Source organism: Dioscorea cayenensis, chromosome 1, assembly GCF_009730915.1.
Source record: "Dioscorea cayenensis subsp. rotundata cultivar TDr96_F1 chromosome 1, TDr96_F1_v2_PseudoChromosome.rev07_lg8_w22 25.fasta, whole genome shotgun sequence".
In the NCBI taxonomy this organism is placed as follows: Eukaryota; Viridiplantae; Streptophyta; class Magnoliopsida; order Dioscoreales; family Dioscoreaceae; genus Dioscorea; species Dioscorea cayenensis.
The window spans coordinates 25,995-45,608 of NC_052471.1; the positions used below are offsets into that span (position 1 = coordinate 25,995).

Consider the following 19,614-nt stretch of genomic DNA (forward strand, 5'->3'; position numbering starts at 1 on the left):
TCTGTTTAATGTATTGCGTTTACGTTTAAAAAAGTGCTTAAATTTTGTTGTTTCTATTTAAATATGTACGAGTGACCAAGATTAATTGGTTTTTATACCCATGATTAATTTGTCATGTAAATATTGGTTTTTTCTGTTTAAATATCACTGTTTTTGTTTAAAAAATGAGTTTTCTGTTTAAAAAAATAAGGTTTCTATTTAAGAAATGAGTTTTCTGTTTAAAAAATGAGATTTTTGTTAGGTTTCTATTTAAGAAATAAGCTCTCTGTTGAAGAAATGAGTTCTCTATTTAAGAAATGAGTACATGTATTACTCTTCATGCTAACCTAAATTCTTTTGTTTGTAATTATAAGTTTGTTTGTAGTTATAATGTAATCATGCTAACTTAAATTCTTTTCCACAAACTTATTAAATTTTGGTTATCTCCATATAATAAAGAACGACGTTCTCTATGATTTGTTGTCTTTGTTTAACTATCGATGTTTCTGTTTAATATATTGTGTTTAGGTTTAAAAAAGTGCTTAAATATCGTTGTTTCTATTTAAATATGTACGAGTGGCCAAGATTAATTGGTTTTTATACCCAGGATTAATTTGTCACGTAAATATTGGTTTTGCTGTTTAAATATCAATGTTTATGTTTAAAAAATGAGTTTTTTGTTTAACAAAATGAGGTTTCTGTTTAAAAAATGAGTTTTCTGTTTAAAAAATGAGCTCTCTGTTTAAAAAAATGAGCTCTCTGTTTAAGAAATGAGTACATGCAAAAAGGAATACAAAAAAAATGAAAAAATGTATGCAAAAAGGTTTAAGGGCAATGATGGAATTTCATAATGCAGGGTGCAAAAAGAAGTAAAACAATAAAGGAAGGGCTGTCTGAGGTATTCAAAACTCACAGGGGCTGTTTGGGAAGTTTTGAAAAATTATTGAGGGGTAAACAGTAATTTTCCCATTATTATATTATTGATAAATATTGCATAAAAATATTTTTTTTTTACATGGGTTTGAATTGCAACGCTTCTCTTGATTCAATCAGCGGCGTTGGCTTCTCTCCATCTTGCCGGCTGGTGACGACGACAACGAAGAAGCGAGGTAAGAAACTACTCATCTTTATCCTCTACTTTTTATTGAATAGGTTTTTGAAGATGATAATTCTTAGTACTTACGGTTAGATACCTCTACTCTTAATTCCATCAGTGCCGCCCGCTTCTCTACATCTTGCCTGCTGGTGACGAAGAGTACAAAGAAGAAGAGAGGTAAGAGACTCTTCATCCTCATCCTCCGCTTTTTCTTAGACAGGTTTTTAGCCAAGCTGATGATTCCTAGGTCTTAGGGTTTAGTGGGTCGTTTTCTACTGTACCTTGCCACGCTGTTGGGGTTTTATGAGTTGGATCTAGGTTTTGTTTCCTTGCCATTTGATTGTTTTCCTTATTTTGGTGCCGATTTGTTCTCTTTCGCTCAACACTGCTTTAGAAAGTAGTATTTGGGAATAGGCATCAAGGGGTTTTTGTGTGTTATTACTGGTGCACTGGTTGTTTCATTTTGTTTGAATTTGGGTTTCTTTTGATTTCATGTGTCTTGTGACGGATATACTTAGAGTTGTTTGTTATTTTAATGAGATCGTCTGCAGGATTAACGGAAAAATCACATCTTACACTTTTGCATCACAAATATCTCATTCTTCATTGAAAACATCAATCTAAACTTCACTGCACGACATGCTAAAGGTTCCCTTTAACAGTGGTAATGTAGTTATAGCACCATTTGAACATATCCTATTAGTGACTATATATAAAGCCTGATGTTTGTGCATGTGATGCTTTTATCCTTTCAACTTAGTTATAAGCCATTACCGCTCGAGTCAAAAGCACATGGCATTTGTGACATCTAATAGGTGCTTAATTATGGTTGGCCTTGATAGTTCTTAGTGTTTATGTTTCAGTGACTACATCTCGTGGGCTGAATGAAATATATGACTAATAGATTTGAGAGGTGTATTAAGTGCAAACTTGTAGTGGCATTACAATATGCTTTCTACTTGTTAGTTTATTACTTCTTTGTTTATACTATCTTCATGTGTGAGGTTTTGTTTAACAATGCATGTTAAACTCAATACATAATTTGGCAAGTGCTTTTGTGATTTTCTTTAATAAGCTATTTAGTCTTCATATCATTCCAAATTAGGCAATTCCATGTAAATTTCTGTTTGAATTTTTTAATCTTGGAACTCAAATTCTTATTATAAGTTAGTGTTGGTTAGATCTATGTGTAACTAACTATTCACAGTTATACTTTGATAATCCGTGAATCTTTGACGAGCATTGTTAAATGTTAGATTCTTCTTTTATGGTTATGAATTCAATAAAATAAACAAGTCTTTTTGGACAAATTAAAACTCAGTAGCAGCTGGAATAGACAAAGACTAAACAGAGAATTCAACTCAAGCAATCAAGTTAAACTTTGCAATTTATCTTGGTGGTATCAAGCATCAACAGCTCGCCAAGCAATTCCTGACTAGGTTCTTAAGTTTAAGTATATCTTACAGGCATCAACATTCCAAATCAGAGGTATGTTAGTATAATTCCTTGTTCTGTCCTTTACAGCGTTGATGATGCTTTTCTGAGTTTGGATCTATCTCTAAATGACTTGCTTTTCTGCTTTCTATTTTAATTTGTGTCATTACTATGGTGTATACCGAAATGCTTATACCTGGGAACTGGTGATTAGTAAACCAACTAGGGTTGGAATGAAGAAGTTATTCTCAATCCAGCTGGATCCATGTCCTTTCAATTCAATTCATAACAGGGGCAAACACATTATATAGGAGTATTATTTTGTAGAAATGCATCTTACAACCCACTGCTCTCTCTCAAACCTTCCTCATTATAATCCTTATAGTCACAGACCATGTTAACACACTATTATGGTTATATTTGTTCCTTTGCCAAAAAATCTAAAATATTTTCTCCGTTGTGTTTCCAAGGTATTAAGTTTCACCATCTTTAACAAACTCTTCCTTTTTTTTTTTTTTTTTTTTTTTTTGTATTTGTACCTTTTGTTTTAGATGGTTATACAAGATATGAGTAAGTCCTCGAGGCTTGCTATTTCCATGAAATTGACTTTGTATTTGTGGTTTTTCTTCTAAGAAAAGTTAAAATATCTTTATGTTTTTATACCCCTTGGATTTATTGTTGAGGCTTAATTTCCTAGATTGATATCAGTGAACCGAACTTTTTTTATCTGCTTATTTTGATGTATACTGCACACTATATACATACCTTATAAGTTTATAAACTAAGATACTAAATAACATGCTTTACTTCCAAATCATTACTAAAAGGTACTAGGGGATGGTGTTGAGAGTTTATGCATGTGGAAGGAAGAGAGGATTTCAGGCTTTCCTTTAATTCCTCGCTTCTCTATGTAAGATAGGGCTTCAAATAGAGAAAGTTGATCTCAAGCCTGTGCTTGATTTCCTTTTTGTATTCAAAAATTTGGTTTTGAGGTTATACTGCTTGTGGGATTAGAATTTCGTTCTTGGATTTTAAGGTTATACCACCCTGGGGTTTGGAGGCCTTGGAATTTAAGGTTATACAAGTTGAAGGATCAGGGATTTGGCGGTTTAGATGTGGGTTTTCAGATTATACTGGTTTAAGGTTCCAGCTTTGGGTTTTAAGGTTGTTGTACTTGTTTAGGAATAGGCTTTCAGCCTGAATTTTATGCATTCCAGGTTTAGGGGTTAAAATTCCTGACTTGCGTTTTGAGGTCATACTTGTTTTTCCTAAATGCAAGATTTGCATGGCTCGTTCTTTATGTTTTATAACTTTGTCTTTGATGTGAAAATGTTGTAATATGTAATAATGTGGTAGCTAGTCTTTTTAGCTTTTTTTGGAGTTTAAACTTTAACTCCTTGTTGGAAAAGGTCGGTTTAGTATTTGTTGAAGGTCTTGTGTTGTTAAGACCCTTGATGCTATTTGTTCAGTTGCGATGGTAAAATTTAAACCTTTTCATGTGCTAAGAAAGAGAGGATATAGGAGGAGTTTCAAATTTATTGTATATTTAGCCTGTCAATAGCAGCTATGAATTAGAAGATTTCAATTATTGGAAAATAAAATCATGGCTTTCCTAAACATGGAAAATATTGTAACTGTCCATCATTGTAACAGTTCCGATTGATGATGGATAATGTCTTAAAAAGAATTTTGAGAAAGCACTTGTTATTAGTTTCAATAATTAAGAAATAAAGATGTTAGAAAAATTTAGGATTAGTTTTAACTCAGAATGAATCAGGACATATCAATTTTTCAAAAAAAAAAAAAATGATAATATTTCTAAATTTGGATAACAGTCCATCATCTCAATGGCTGAGGCTCATGATGGAATAGCAACTGTTAGATAATATCTCTCACCATCCATTAATAATCTCCAACACAATGGATGTTCCAAATTGATTCCTCTCGTCTTCATATGCACGGGATGCTGGCAAGTCAAATACCCTTCCTAGTAGCTTGCTTCTCAAGTCAATAAACGATCATCAACTCAGATTCATGGTGGAATGACAGCAACCAGATAATATCTCACCGAAGTCAATTGTGTGCCATTAACAATTCTTTTTTATTTGTTTGTCCAGATTTGATCTACCGTATGATTTTTCTTTGAGAACTAGCACAGTTCTTATTTTATCTTCTAACATTTGCTGCGAAGAAGTTGAAAGTACGGATTTTATTGGAATACAAGAAATCAGCAGCTATTATCAGAATTAGATGAGCTTGGTGGATGAGCTGGATTAATTTTTAATATTTATGTTATGAAGACATATCTACATGTTTAGGCTATTAGATGTGTAAAACGAACAAAATAGTAAGTGCAAGTGGCATGGCGGACCACTAAAAGAATTTAAATGTTGAATCTGAAATATTTGCATCCTTAAGGAAATTTTTTACTTTATGTTCAATCACTTCACTAATATTTTTTTATTTTTAATTCTTAAATTTGGTTTAAGCAATTTCATGTTTCATGGGAAAAACTTCCATTTGGTATGACCAAATGTTGATAATAATCAAATGCTCCTCCTTTATGTTACGATTGTCCACTGAGTGCATAGGATTTAAAAATGTTCTTTTATGGTCATGTTTGTGTTTTCACTTTACGTGTCTTTTGATGTAGATGTAGGTTAACGGCTGGGATGACCTACACAAATGTAGTAGTTGAGCATATAGCCTCAACCCTAATCCAGAACTTTTTGAGTTTCACATGACATCTCATCAAACCTGCCTAAAGTGAAAAAGTTCAGCTTAATTTGTTTTAATATAGCTCTCTTTTCCTAATTTGATTTTAACGGAATTTGTTAGTTGGTTTTATTTATAACCATAAAATGACTAGTTAGTTGTGGCATTCTTTGGCCACATGTTTTCGCTATAGATTTTTTGAACTTTATCAGTGTTAAGATTTGGTTTGATGAAGACAGGTGTTATTTGCTCAGCCTGAATATACATGTTTTTAGTGTGTTCTGTCCAATGTGTATTTGTGGTTGATCATACTTTATACATACTTGTATAAGCTTAGCCATTGGGTATTTCATAACTTGTAGCTGTGGTACATAATTTGAAGAGCCTGATTATTTGATCATTTTTTTTAGAGAGTTTAATCTTTTGTGTATAAAAATTATTAAGCATTATTAGGATATTTTAATTTCTTGGTTAATAAAAAATTTTATGTTTTTGCTATCTTATAACATTATACTTTTTCTTTCATGTATTATTTTGTGGAAGAAATCTACTGAGGAGTTATTTATAAGAAATTGGCTACAATCTATTATCTAAAACTTGGCCACTAATGTAGATGATTATGTTGACTTGTTATTTATTGTTTACTATTGATAACAACTTGATGATACCTTTCATCATACTTAAATGATGATATCTTTTGATTGAGTTTGTTTATCAAGTTTTTCTTTGATAACTCGTAAATGAATGTTTTCATCTTTTATAGCCATCAACTCTAAATTTAAATTTTTTCTTGGTCTCTGAGTGGTATCAGAAATCTAGAGAAGAAAACATGCTTAGAAATTATGGCAAAGATGAGACCTCTGGAGCTGAAGTTCTTGTTCCTACAACTACAAGTAGTCATAATTGTTTAAAAATATTGTCAAATGCTTGAACTTCTCATTTCTTTTTGTACTTAAATTGTTTGTACTTTCCTCCTATGGCCTTAATTATCTTATGTTGAAATGTTTTTTTTTTTCATTATCTGATTTTTTTACTTATGTTTTCATTATCCTATAATTATTTATCACCTTCATTTGTTGGCCTAGCTTCATGCCTTCTTCATTGGCCATCTGGTTCCTCGTTATGTACATCAGCTCTTTGGTCCCTCAATGTTTGGTCCAACTCCTTCTGGTACCTCGTTGGCCTGTCTACTTCCATCTAGTACTTCATTGTTTTTACTTGCACTTCTAAAATACTGAGAATGCCTGTGATTATCCTTAACACTTAGGTCTTTAAGGATATACTGGTATAAACCCCAAACACTAAATCCAAAACCTGAAACCCGAAAACCCCTAAACCCTAAACCCTAAAACCCTAACCCTTAACCCCTAAACTCCTAAACCCTAAACCCTAAGCCTAAGACTAGATTGCTTTGCTTGGCTCCTATGCTTGCTCACTACCCTAAAAGGTCCCGAGCGCAGAAGAGGTCTGACTTTCCCGCCTAAGCCTAATGACCTGACTCCAACTCCAGACTGGCTTTCTAGCTTTCCTGGGCAGACTGACCTAAAGGAAAGGGGAACTTCCCCGGTGTCGTTACCTTACTTTCTTTCATTCTCTTCTGTATTGCTCATCAATCGGTTCGGACGTCGCTCGTAGATTCCTTGGATGATCAACCCTCTCCGCAGGAGCTCCCCTAGGCAAAATTTTAGAGAAAAGGACAAAGACAGTCAAAAGCTCTCAGTTGTAGACCTTAACTTGAGGGCTAGAAAGGCAAATGAGGTTAGCGGCTAACCAGAAAGAAGAGGAGAGCGCGAGATCAACTAAGAGCCTTGGATGTAGGTGGCGAAGGATAAGCCCTTGTCATTGGCTAAACGAACCATGATCTGGCTCTCGGAGCAAGGCCAACCAAGATAGCACACTCACTTTCGCAGACTGAGACTCCCATCAGGCATGTCTTCCACGCATTACAGAATCTCTTTCCTATGACAGTATTCGACAAATAGCATGTAGACAAGTCTCCTTTCAGAGAAGGAGTCAGTGCCTGTTCAAAGCAACCTATCAACATTTCTACAATGGACATCGGCATATATATATATATATATATATTATGCTACCAACAACCATCTTTCACTGAGTTCAGTCAGTCATAGTTGAAGCATTATTGAAACAAAGTCAATGCCATGTATTGATTGAACTGAAATAGGAAGTTCCCGTGTTCAACAACTAAACCAGGAACTGTTTTCACTATGAAACCTTTCCCCCGCCTCTTTGGAATAAACACTGAGTGACTAGTTAATGTACATATTGAGAACACCTCTCAAGCGGTTAGTTGTAGTAGACTTCCTTTGTTTTAGTTCCCTGTTTGTAGTTCGTCCCTTCTTGAGAATGGAGCACTGGGGGACCTTTTGTAATGTAATCCCTTAGGTATTTTAAGGTGAGTGTAGTGAGGGACTCCCATTTTGAGTACCGAACGCAACGTCAATAGTGTGCCTCTTAGGCAGGCTCTTGGAATAAACCCTAAACCCCAAACCCCTAACCATAAGCCAATTCTTCAGTTATTTTTATTGTTTCAAATCATCTAATTTTCTCCCACCATTGGATATATTATATAATATATCATACGTACGTACATACAAGATCTTTTAGTCACCTTTTATTGTTAATCCTTAGCCAAAATCTTTTCGTTGGTTACATCTTATTCATACAATTTATCATGATCCATCAATATATGTAATATACCATTAATATAACAGCCCCATAAATGGATGTAAAATATTTAAAAAAAAATACTAGTCATTAATTGAAAAATTGTATCAATTAAGATTAGAAATTAAATTTTTTAAATAATAAAAAATATTGTTTTTACAATTCATAAATGAGTAATAAAGTTAGTGGAGTTATTGTTTTAATTTTGTATTTAAAACAAAATATATATTTTTTATATATGGCTATATTCATTTGTCCATTTTCATCCGTAAATTACATTTTAAATATTTTATTGAAATTTTAGCTATCATTAGGTTTTTTTAAAGTCTTAATATAATTACAAAATTGTCACAATAATTAATGTATTTATTAAACAAAAAGGAACAAAAATGCTACATAGCCCTAGATCGGGAGAGGAGTCTACCCCCATTTTGAATTTTAGGGTTTCGTGGAGGCCCGAAGAACGCCGCGCGATTGGGAGTCGGAATCATCTCTAGGATGAGAATTTCATGTGCCATAGCAGTCTGACGATAGAGCTCAGCGACCAGGTTAAGTTCATTACCATAGAAGATCCAAATCGGGGATGGTTTTGGAATTTTTTTCATCTTCATTTGCTGATTGTGCGATTTTGATACTTTTTTTTCAAGTGTGAGCACGATTCTGACGGTGTTGTGCCTAGCGTTTGGTTGCCATGCCAAGGGCACGTTGAGGGCTACGTCTCTCAAAGATTTCATCAAGAATGGTTGTAAGTAATTTTAGATATTAAGAACTTATCTTGCTTTGGTCTTTCATGGTTTTGTTGGAAAAGTTCTTTTGGTGATTTTTCGATACTTGTGAGCTTATTATGGATTTCATCTTGCAAGTTGAACCTTACTAAGAATTCATCTTCTTTAGCAAAAATTTATAAGCCGGAATGCCTTTTGGAATGGTTGATTTTATGAAGAATCACTCTTGCAATGCATTTGTTATTGTTCTATTGGTTGGTATGCTCCTAAATTGGGGAAGGTTAAACAAGGGCTCCCTTTGGTAGCCATTGATGTGATTTTTCTTGAATTGTTCTTTCAGTAATGCTGCTATTTTTGTGAAAATAAAAAACCAAGGGGAAGAGGCTTTCAAGCATGAAACTTATGGTAATCTAATAATATTTAAGCGCAAGATCACAGAGAGTACTGGCACCACTAGTTTGAAGGACTATCTGGGTTGGGTATGTTTTACTTTAGTATTTTTCTGATATGTTTTGATGTCTTATAGTTAATTTTTTTCTTTTACTTTTTTTTTTAAAATAGCGCTTCATGTCAATGAGGTGAGTACCTAAGGTGGCGCCTAGCACTTCGGGCGATTTACATTCACATTGCGTTAAGGGTGTAGCGCTTTTAATTACACTGATTTTGTTATAGTTTTATGTAATCTTTTCTATGATCTAAGCCTAAATATATTCCATTAATACATATGTTTGACTATTTATTTCTTGTAATAGGGATAACCAGGATTTTCTATAACTTCTAAATCTTTGTATGGTTTTCTTTTATAATTGTAGGACTCTTTTTCTCTTTCTCGTCTCAGTGTACTTACTTCAGTTAAAGGCATGTCAAGAATCTAAATAAAACTTGCTACTTCTTGATTTACAGTCGAAATTGTTGTTTTCATTTTCAAACTTACTTTTTGGGACCACGCTCTTTCCTTTTCTAGTTCTTCTAGGTTTACCTTAACAACCCCTAAGAATTTGATTTCTAGTTGTTCTAAAGGTAAACTACCTAGATAGTCTCTAAACTATGGGGTTTCTATTTTGGTCACTGAAGTTTGAAAATTTTCAATTGCATCCCTAAACTATCTATTCCCTTTCAATCAAGTCCTCCAAACCAGTGGCTTTAACGGCGAGCTGGGGTGGCTTGCCACGCCACTAGCAACTTTCCACGTTAGCTTGCCCATAGTTTATTCATTGGCAATTTTATAACCTTGAGGGATCAAAATAGGAACAACCCCATAGTTTTTATATACTTGAGTGACCAAAATAGAAACAACCCCATAGTTTAAGGATGAAATTGAAATTTTCTAAACTTTAGTGGCCACACAAGTCATAGGCTGATAGCACAGATTTTTGTTTGAAAATATATATTTATATTAGCAAAACATAACTTCAACCATTCATACAAAAAGTGATAGTATAATGTAATCTGTTTCCAACTATTTAATACAGAACCTTTGTATCTATAGTTTGATTCAAAAACAAACAAAAAAAACAACAAAATCACTTAGGCATTGTAATCCAAAGCTTAACCAAAGCTTCCACATCGTGCACAACCTCTCCAGTAGCAATCCTTTTGCTCATGTGCACCCTTGGACAAATATTTCTTGGCCTGTTGTTGAGCATTTTTAACAGATTTACACATCTTTTTTTTTCCCAGCCTCAACTTTGCAGTTTGAGATAACCCTTCCATATATCTTGGAGGCACTTATCTCCCTTGTAGCTTTTGTTGTTGCCTTGGTGGATGTGCAAAACCAACTTCTGTAATTTGGCTTTGTTGTGTATTCATAGTTTGGGAAGTACCCTATACAACCCCAAATATCACAAATCATCAAAGCAGAAAAGACACTGAAAGGAAAATTTGTTAATGATTAATAACAAACCAGACTTACATCAGGCATCCATCTTACAGTTATTGTATGAGCTTGACTGGATATATTTTTCCTAGCCAGATTTGGCATCTGACTTGTTGAAATACAGAATTAGTATCTTACACAATTTAAAAAAACTCTATGAAAGCAATACAGATTTTTTACCTCATGATTAATATTCTGACTTTGTGGTTGAAATGAGTTATTTTCTAGCTGAGAGGAGCTATTTTGTACAGGTGGACATGGACCCTGATTGAGAAAAAAATTAAAAAAAATTAGTGTATCACAAATGTGAACTATGAAACAAGACTAATTTTACCTCTTGCACATCAACCTGATGCAACATTTCAGATCTCTCTTGGGTTGAAGCTTGAGAATAACCCTATAAATTAATTACACAGCTTGAGAATATCCTAATATTATCCCATGAGACTTGATTTTCATAGAGTAGCAGGCATACCTCATGACTTGCACTTAGTTGAACCCTTCGAAATCCATGTTAAACTCCGGCCATCTTCTTTTTGAACATGCACCAACATCATCAGGATCATCCACACTGTGCAAGGAATGTGAACTATCATCCTCTAAGTTTTCAATTTCATGCATTCCTTCTGTCACATCACCAAGTAAGGAATATGATTTGTCATTTTTCTGCACATCATTTATATCCCTCTCTATCCCAAGATTAACATTAATATCATACACTTGGTCATCATCATCGTCCATGTCAAAATCACTTTCATGAAATTCAGAGTCAAGACTATCAATGTGAGAACCAATCTCTTAATCAGAACCTACATTACACTCATCTTCTTCATAATCAGACAGTCTACTGTCAAACCCTGAGCAAGCAGAAATTACTTCCTCTAGACAGTTAGCATCAACCTGCAATTTTTTTTAATCATATGCCACTATCATGCACTGAAAGAAAATTACAACTGATGATACAAATATTCCATCCCTAAACTTTACTTTTTGACTAGTCTCCAATTCATTCTAGAGGAACCAAAACTAGGAGGAACATAACCACTTAATTTAGAAAAATGCTCTCATAACAATTTTGCAATTGTCAAACCAAGTTAAATAACATAGAAGCATAACAATTTGGCAATTTAAGAATATAAGCACATGCCAAAAGTACTTAGTTCATGGATTATTATTTGCCTTTTGTTTAAAGCACAATAGTATTAGAACAAAGTTATGATGCAGTTATATAACTTTGATTTATCAAAAAGTTCGTAAATTTAATTTGCTATAAATACAGGTATGTAATTTAAGCACCCTCATTATTTTTTTATTTGGTAATATATAAAGTTGGGTGGCACTCTAAGACATGGAGTATTAACATTCCCAATCACTTTTAAGTATGAATTAGTAGCAAGATTATGTAGTATTTGAACAGGCCACACTAGAGTCATGCATCTAATAAGGATTAAAATCAAAACTATTCGAGTAAGATTTTGATGGACTAATGGATGAACTTAAAACTGCCAGTATTTGAATATTGCTTAAAATGAGATTAAAATGAATTGCACTAGTTGACCGATGAACTATCTATGATTCAATGCCATTCACCAAACAATTACCATATCCCCAATAATATTGAGAATACATATGAAATATAGGCAACTGGATTAGAAATTTCTTTCCACAATAAAAATTGTCTCTGAATTTGGCTACAGGACTTTCATAAAAATAACTAGATTTCTATTACATCACCCTGAGACAAAAAAAAAAAGGCACGTAATGGTCACCTCCAAACTTGATTTCATGAGACAAAAATCAACACTTACATCACCTTGTTCTTCAGGTTTTCAAAACAACTTGACAAAAATCAACACCAAAATCAAACAACAAGGTTATTATAGGGCAAGGAAAGAGAAGAGGATGGGCTAGCTTCAGGAAAGGGCACCTACCTCAATATTATTCTCCTCCGTCACACCACTCCGGCGATTGCTCTGTTTCTTCCCCGGCGCCAAGCTCATCGGGTCCTTCCTTCATGGATGAATGAAAGAGATGAAGCCGTGTGGCATTTCAGGCAAGCTGACATGGTAAGTTGCCAGTGACGTGGCAAGTCACGTCAGCTTGCCGTTAACGTCGTTCGTCAGGAGGACTTGATTGAAAGGAAATAGATAGTTTAGAGATGCAATTAAAATTTTTCAAACTTCAGTGACCAAAATAGGAACAACCCATTGTTTAGGGACTATCTGGGCCTTGTGCTAAATAGCGATTGTCTTGATCTATCTAAAAAGCTTTTACATTTATTAATGTTGAACTTCCTCGTTCAAATAATGGTGATGACTTATCTATTTTTATATTATTTTCATAGGACTATTGTTTTCCGTAAAATTTTTAGTTGTTGCTGTATATCAATTATTATCTGGTTTATATTTTGCGAATTTTGTATTTCTAATTAGTTATACATCTTTTAGCAATAGCGAGTTTTTATTTTGTTTAATTGTTCAATCAGTTTTTGTTTCTATTGGTGCCTAGTCATATTACAGGTATTATCATATTCATCTCTCCAGTCTTCTTTACATTCAATGTAGGTCCAAAGTTCAGTTAACCATTTAATTTTTGCTTTTTTAATTTTTATCTTGAATATTGTTTCCTAGTTCTTCTTCTTTGAAATAAGAAGGATAAATATTTTTGTTGTTGTAGAAGGAACCTTATTGAAAAGAAGTCTTAATTACAATAAATAAAGTATGGTCTATATAGAAAGATAATACAGTCAACAATTTAAAGGGTCAAAGAAATATAAAATAAATGTTCTGATGACACTTCTCTTCGAGCTGGAGCATACACATCTCGCTTGCCCAACCTAAACAAATTCTTCATGATATGAGCCTTTGGAAGCGCCTATGTGAAAATATCAGCCAGTTGTTTCAATGATTGAAGACATATCTGACTATGCATCACAACATCACGAATGAAGTGACAATCAACCTAGATATGTTTAGTACGTTCATGGAATGTAGGATTATTAGCATTGAAAGTCGTAGCCTTGTTGTTACAATACATAGGTATGGAATGTTGGACTGATATACGAATGTCAGGTAGCAAGGAAGAAATCCATAATAATTCACAAGCAGTATGGGCTATTGCCCGACATTCAAACTCAACACTGGACCAAGAAACATGTTCCTTCTTACTCCGCCAAACGACAAGATTGCTACCAACATAAGTACAATATCCAGTGATTAAACATCTATCTTCATTGGATCTTGCATAATCATCATCGGAAAAGCCAAAAATGTTAAGATGCTCATGAGATTTAAAGCACAAGCCATTACCTAGGGTAGACTTAAGATAGGGAAGTATATGATTCACTGGATTCTAGTGAACCTTTTTAGGCTTGTCCATGAACTGATTCACTCTGCCAATTGCAAGGGATATGTTTGGTCGGGTAACTATAAGGTACAATAGTTTTCCTACAAGTGCCTAATAACGTTGACTATCCAGATAGTCTAGATTATTAGGATCATACAAATTCACTTTTGGAGTCATTGGATTATGTCACACTCGGATTTCTCACCGACATCACGTACGGAAATTGATCACTCCTAGATCAAGTCAGCCTTTCCTCAGTTGCCTTGGTTTCTTTGCCTTAGTTAATTGCCTTGATCACCCAAAATACAAATATGACAAATTGGACAAGTGGGAACTTGAAGAAAGCTCTTTATTAGCAAGAATCCTTACAACTCTTGATGCCTTTTGTCTATGCCTCTCAAGAGAAGTCTTTAAAGGGTATTTATAGTCCTCTGCCTCTTAAATGGATGGTGGGGATCGACTCTATCGACGGCTACAATTCATTCTCTAGAATACTCCACACAACTCAACATAACTCTTCGAAAAAATTTAAGTCTATCCCTGTCCTAGAATTTTCTACTCTTTTTAAGGCTCATGGAGAGTTCTATGGAAAGACCCACACTCTTCTACATCATCCTAAGTTCACATGCAACATTTATAATTTTTGTAAGTATTGAGAAAAAACCTCCCTTCTTTTCAATAATGGTGGAGTTTCTTGGTCCTTGCTACCCATACTCGGTTCTTGTCGGGCTGGGCGTCAGGAAGACACAGGCTTACAGTCTAAGAGCCCAACTTCAGCCATTAAATCAAGAACATATCTCCTCTGTGAAAGAATTGTACCATCATCCATGGAAATGATTTCAATGCGAAGGAAATATTTGTGTAGGCCAAGATTTTGTCACAAATTGAGAGTGAAGGAAGCAGTTAGTATATTTAATACCAATTTGATGGGAATATCATCAACGTAGACAATTAGAATTATAGAGCCAAAATCTCGAGGCATGGTAAAAATTGAGTGATTGGCATTGGAACGTACATACCCAAAGTTTTTAATAGCCTTACTAAATTTGTCAAAGAGGACTTTGCTTAAGGCTAAAATTGTCATTTTAATCTTGCAAACTCGATCTTGCTTACCTGAATGACACATCCAGGAGCTTACTGCATGTAAACATCCTTAAAGAGATCACCATACAGAAGAACAAGTGAAAAGGTCTCTAAGTAATCAACCCTATATGTCTGAGTATACCCTTTTGCAACGAGTCAGGCTTTGTACCGCTCCATCCATACATCAGGTGAGTATTTGATAGTAAACACCCACCTGCAATCTACTACATCTACATTAAAAGAAAGATCAACAAGCTCTCAAGTCCCACGTGACTGCAAAGCAGCAATCTCCTTTTCCATGGCTAGTCTTCATTCTGGAATCTGATTAGTTTCATGAAAAAGTCTAGGAACTTAAACATTATCAAGTGTAAGAGCAAACTGTCAAGATTGATGATCTAGTCACTGAGCAGATGGTGGACATGATCTTTTTGCCTTGCAAAAGCAATAGACAACGGAGGATTAGCCACACAGGCTAGTGATGGATCTCCTTAAGAAGCGTTTTCGGTGTGGGTTGAGAATCTTGTATCACAATGTGTGGTTCTGTTTCAAGTTGTATAGTGAGTCTATTTATGTCTTTGTTGATAAACCTTTTGAAACTCACATCTCAACCTTAGAGGTGTCATAGTAACCAGATGATATGTAGGTGTAGGTAAGAGAATATCATTAAGACCAGTAGGCTCTATGGATTTTTCCTTCTTTAAAATGATATGGAATATCCTAAAAAAAATGTTACATTAGCACTGACATACTAATGTCTTATGTTTGGATCATAGCACTGATGGCCTTTTTGGGTCCGAGAGTGACCAACAAATGCACATTTATAAAGAGAGACAACTTATCAATTAGAAACTGATGAACAAAGCATACGCAACCAAACACATGAAGCGAGATAGGAAATACAACCATATTTGGGTATAAAAGAGAAGCAGGAACAGCCCTACCAATAATAGATGAGGAAACCTGATTGATAAGATAGTAAGCAATTGGAACAGCATCCAACCAAAGAGTGCCTGGGACATTCATCTGAAACAGAATGGTATGAGCCACATCCAGCAAATGCTTTGCTTCTGTTTAGCTATGCCATTTTGTGGGGAAGTACGAGCACAAGAATTCTGATGTAAGACTCGCAATGTTTCAAAAAAAAGAATGAAAAATAGAGTTCATAAGCTCTAATCCATTATCTAAGATAAAGATGTGAATAGTAGAAACAAATTGTGTTTTTATTTGAGAAAAAAACTTTTTGTAAAATCAGTTTCAGGTTTCTCATGTAACATGTAGACTCAAGTGTTATAATCAGAACTTGAAAATATTTAAAGCCCTTAGAATTACTAACATTGCAGGGATCCCATAAATATTTATAGCCCTTAGATATAGCCATAGTGTTATAAAGCCAAAACTTTTGTGGCCATGGGTGTAATTTACCCATCTAAACTAGATATAAATGCCTTAGTATATGAGTTTAGTTTCCAGGTTAGTAGATTTCGTAAGTTTGAGTACTGCACTAAGTTTGGTTGGGAATGATGATAATGATCAGTTTTGCCGCATGCAGCTTCTTTACGAATTATGTTTGGAACCATTGACCGCTGTACCTATAATGGATCTTTTGAGTACAAAGACGTACCAATTCTTTTAGGGGGCGCATCCTCATTTCCTTTTCTATGAATCTTTTTGGTGTCATCTCCTACCCATGCCTTATTCTGATGTGTTATGGCCACATTTTTATATGTGCTTCAGCACTGAGGATTGGAGTTGTGCCACTCCCTAAAAGGACTAACAGTCATGCTCTTCGTATTAGTACTGTGCATCAGGTTTGCAAATACCGGTCTGAATTTAATTACAATGATTTGTTGAACACGGTGGTTCTTTTTCATGAATTCTTAATTCTATGACTGGATTTTTCTTAATCGCACGTGTCACTGTCATTAGTATTATCTTACAAGCAGTTGCTGTGATATAGTTTCATGTTCTTGTGTGGGTAAGGTGTCTCTCTGTCTGATTATCTCAGAAGCCCTCTCTGTTGTGCATCACATTTTCAGTATGCATATATATTTAGATAGTTAGCACAGGCTGTATGTTATTTTCCTCTTCATATATATAACACCCACCCACACACACGCACACACCCCCGTGTAACTGTGAAAAAGGGTGATAACTTACTTGCCTTGAAATGTGTTAACTTTATCTGCTTGAAGTTGCATAAATACACATTTGGTGTTGATCTGTTCAATACAATAGTGAACTCGGCAGTAACTGTTGTGCTGATAGATAAAGCTCTTGATTTTTTTTAATCTTTTATAATTTGAAATTTTGAAGTAGCAGTCATAGCATCAAGTTGTACTCTACCATTGATCATAATATAGATTTGAGGGATTATTGAAGGGTTTACACAACCAATCTGTCTTGTTCCATATACAGTACACACTCATAAATGAATACTTTTTACAATTTATTTATTTTGGTTGCATTACTTTGAACTCAAAGTGTCATTGGGTGATTCATTACCTAAAAGTTTTTAATTCTCTACCATTGTGCAAAGGGCCTAGCTGCTAAAACTTATAGCATTGGACTTGTACGTAGGTGATGTGGCTACAACCACCCACCAGGGAACATGCATAGCCCTTGTTTCTCATCGTTTTGCTCAGTGCAATATTGGTATTTCTGGAGATTCAAATATGTCTCATGTCTTTGACTCTGATGCTGGTCTTGTTGGGGCAAGAACTATGCATAAATGCAATGTATTCTTGTCTTTTTTCTGAGTTTGTATTATATAATGAAAATTTCTATTTTTAGGTTTCTTTATTTCTTTTCCCATTCTTTGAATGAGGATTTGCTTATAATTTACTTATTTTAACTTGAGTTGCCAACGTTTTCTTTTCTCTTTGATTTTTTCTTATATTTTACAAGCAGGGGTGTTCTCTTGACTTGGATGTGCTTACTCATTATTGTGTTTTTTTCCCGCTTCAGGTGCTTGAATTGCTTGAGGTTGTCCAATTTAAATCTCCTGATGTTATGTTAAAGTTTCCTCAGCTGATGGTGAAGCTTAAATATGAACCTCAGATAAATTTGGTATTCCAAGTGGTTTGATTGTGTTTTTTAAAGATCTTTTGCTTAACGTTTAGTTTCTTTCTTTCAAGGGGGAAGATCTACTTAAAAATCCAGCAACATCCAACATTGGTTGTATGAGTTATTATTCTGAGCATGGGGGCAGAGTGATTGACCTGGATGCTTTCCCTGAAAATCTTTGGCAGGTTTTATGTTTTTTTTTTTTTAATATGGTTTATTCAGATCTGCAATGTTCTCAATCCGCAACTAATCTCCTTTAATGAGGTTGAAAAGGGTGAATTAAAAGAATTTACCCAGCAGTTGTTGAGATGTGGTGGAGATACGACAAGAATCTTGAAGAACAAGCAGTCCAACTTCATATCCTTTGTGATTGATGATATCAGCACAAGTGTTAATGACGCGGCTCCGACTGTCTAACAAAAAAGGTGTGGTGCATTTGAAGGGCATTGTGAACTGGCCAGGAGGAGGATGTCATCTGATAAAGTGAAGCAGAAAGCAGAGTTCTGGAGGTAGGTAGTCTTTCCCTATTTATATGTGTGTATTGTTTATTTTATCTGCAGATTGAATTTCCAGGACATTAAGCTGTTTTGATTGAGATAGTCCTTTAATGTCTCGGATCTCCATGTCTAGAAGACTGACACTTCTTGACAATCGTTCTCAAATATTGTTTCAGTGAGTGGAAAATTTTGGTTTAATTTGAAATAAGCCTTTTTAATAAAATCAGTTCTCATAATCAGAAAACACTGACTGGTTTCTTGATGCATCTCTTTGTGCTGTAGCTTTGCCTGATTGCTGTTTGAAAATGACCTTGATAGTCAGCCATGTAAAATTCTACCCAGACGATGTCCATCAACTGGGAGATCAGACAAGCCGGGGAGGAGCCGCTGGAGTATTGTAAGGAAACCTCAGATTTACTTCTGGTTTCTTCCACCAATTGGTTTTGTAGCATTGCATTCCTTTATAGATTATCAGTTAGGGTTTGAAAACTTTTAGGGTTTTTACTTTTAGTGTGGATGTTGTACTAAATGTTGGTTTTTATGGTTTTCTTTCCTCCCAATCACCGTTACAGACAGTTCACGCTGAAACTCTTTTAAACAATGGCACGTAGAAGAAGGCAAAAAATGGCTAGGGGAAGGAGACGAAGAATGCGGAGAAGAAGAACCCAAAAGACGAAGAAGAAGGATGCCAATGTGACAATTTAGTGTCCAGTGAAATTCAAGACATCTTAATATAATGACGTGGATAGGCCACGAAAGCATGATGATCTGGATTAAAAAAGCCACCTCAGTTTTTCCGGCGGCCACGTAGACTAATTTGGGCTGGAAAGCAACGGGTGACTTCCCGGTGATATGAATTAGAATGTGAGTGACCACTTTGATACATTTTAAAGTTGGATGACCAAAGTGATAATAAATCAAAGTTTGGTGACTTCCTGAAAAATTAACCTAAACTTTTATACTCTTTACCCATTTTTTTTTTAAAAGAATTAATGTTCATTATCAATTAAAACATGGGACCCAAAAGCTTGAATGTTTAAATAACTTTCATTAATGTAAACTATTGGTATAAGATTTAGGGTTTAGGGTTTATGATTGATTTTGAATAGTGTAATG

The 19,614-nt window shown here is 34.6% G+C and overlaps 1 protein-coding gene across 9 annotated transcripts; it reads left to right on the forward strand.

Annotated features, from left to right (window-relative positions):
• Positions 1–1,028: 1,028 nt before the first annotated feature.
• Positions 1,029–19,457, forward strand: LOC120263891. 9 transcript variants are annotated; one of them, XM_039271882.1, is made up of 9 exons: positions 8,318–8,457; positions 8,557–8,654; positions 8,975–9,113; positions 17,903–18,004; positions 18,073–18,186; positions 18,275–18,510; positions 18,562–18,673; positions 18,781–18,895; positions 19,075–19,457. In XM_039271882.1, the coding sequence occupies exons 1-6, from the start codon at positions 8,419–8,421 to the stop codon at positions 18,416–18,418; spliced, it is 636 nt and encodes a 211-aa protein (XP_039127816.1). In that variant the 5' UTR covers positions 8,318–8,418; the 3' UTR covers positions 18,419–18,510; positions 18,562–18,673; positions 18,781–18,895; positions 19,075–19,457. The 9 variants fall into 9 exon arrangements, 6 of the variants coding, with proteins under 6 accessions (XP_039127816.1, XP_039127811.1, XP_039127802.1 ...); XM_039271877.1 differs by having other exon boundaries at positions 18,275–18,673; positions 19,071–19,457; XM_039271868.1 differs by having other exon boundaries at positions 18,275–18,673.
• Positions 19,458–19,614: the final 157 nt, after the last annotated feature.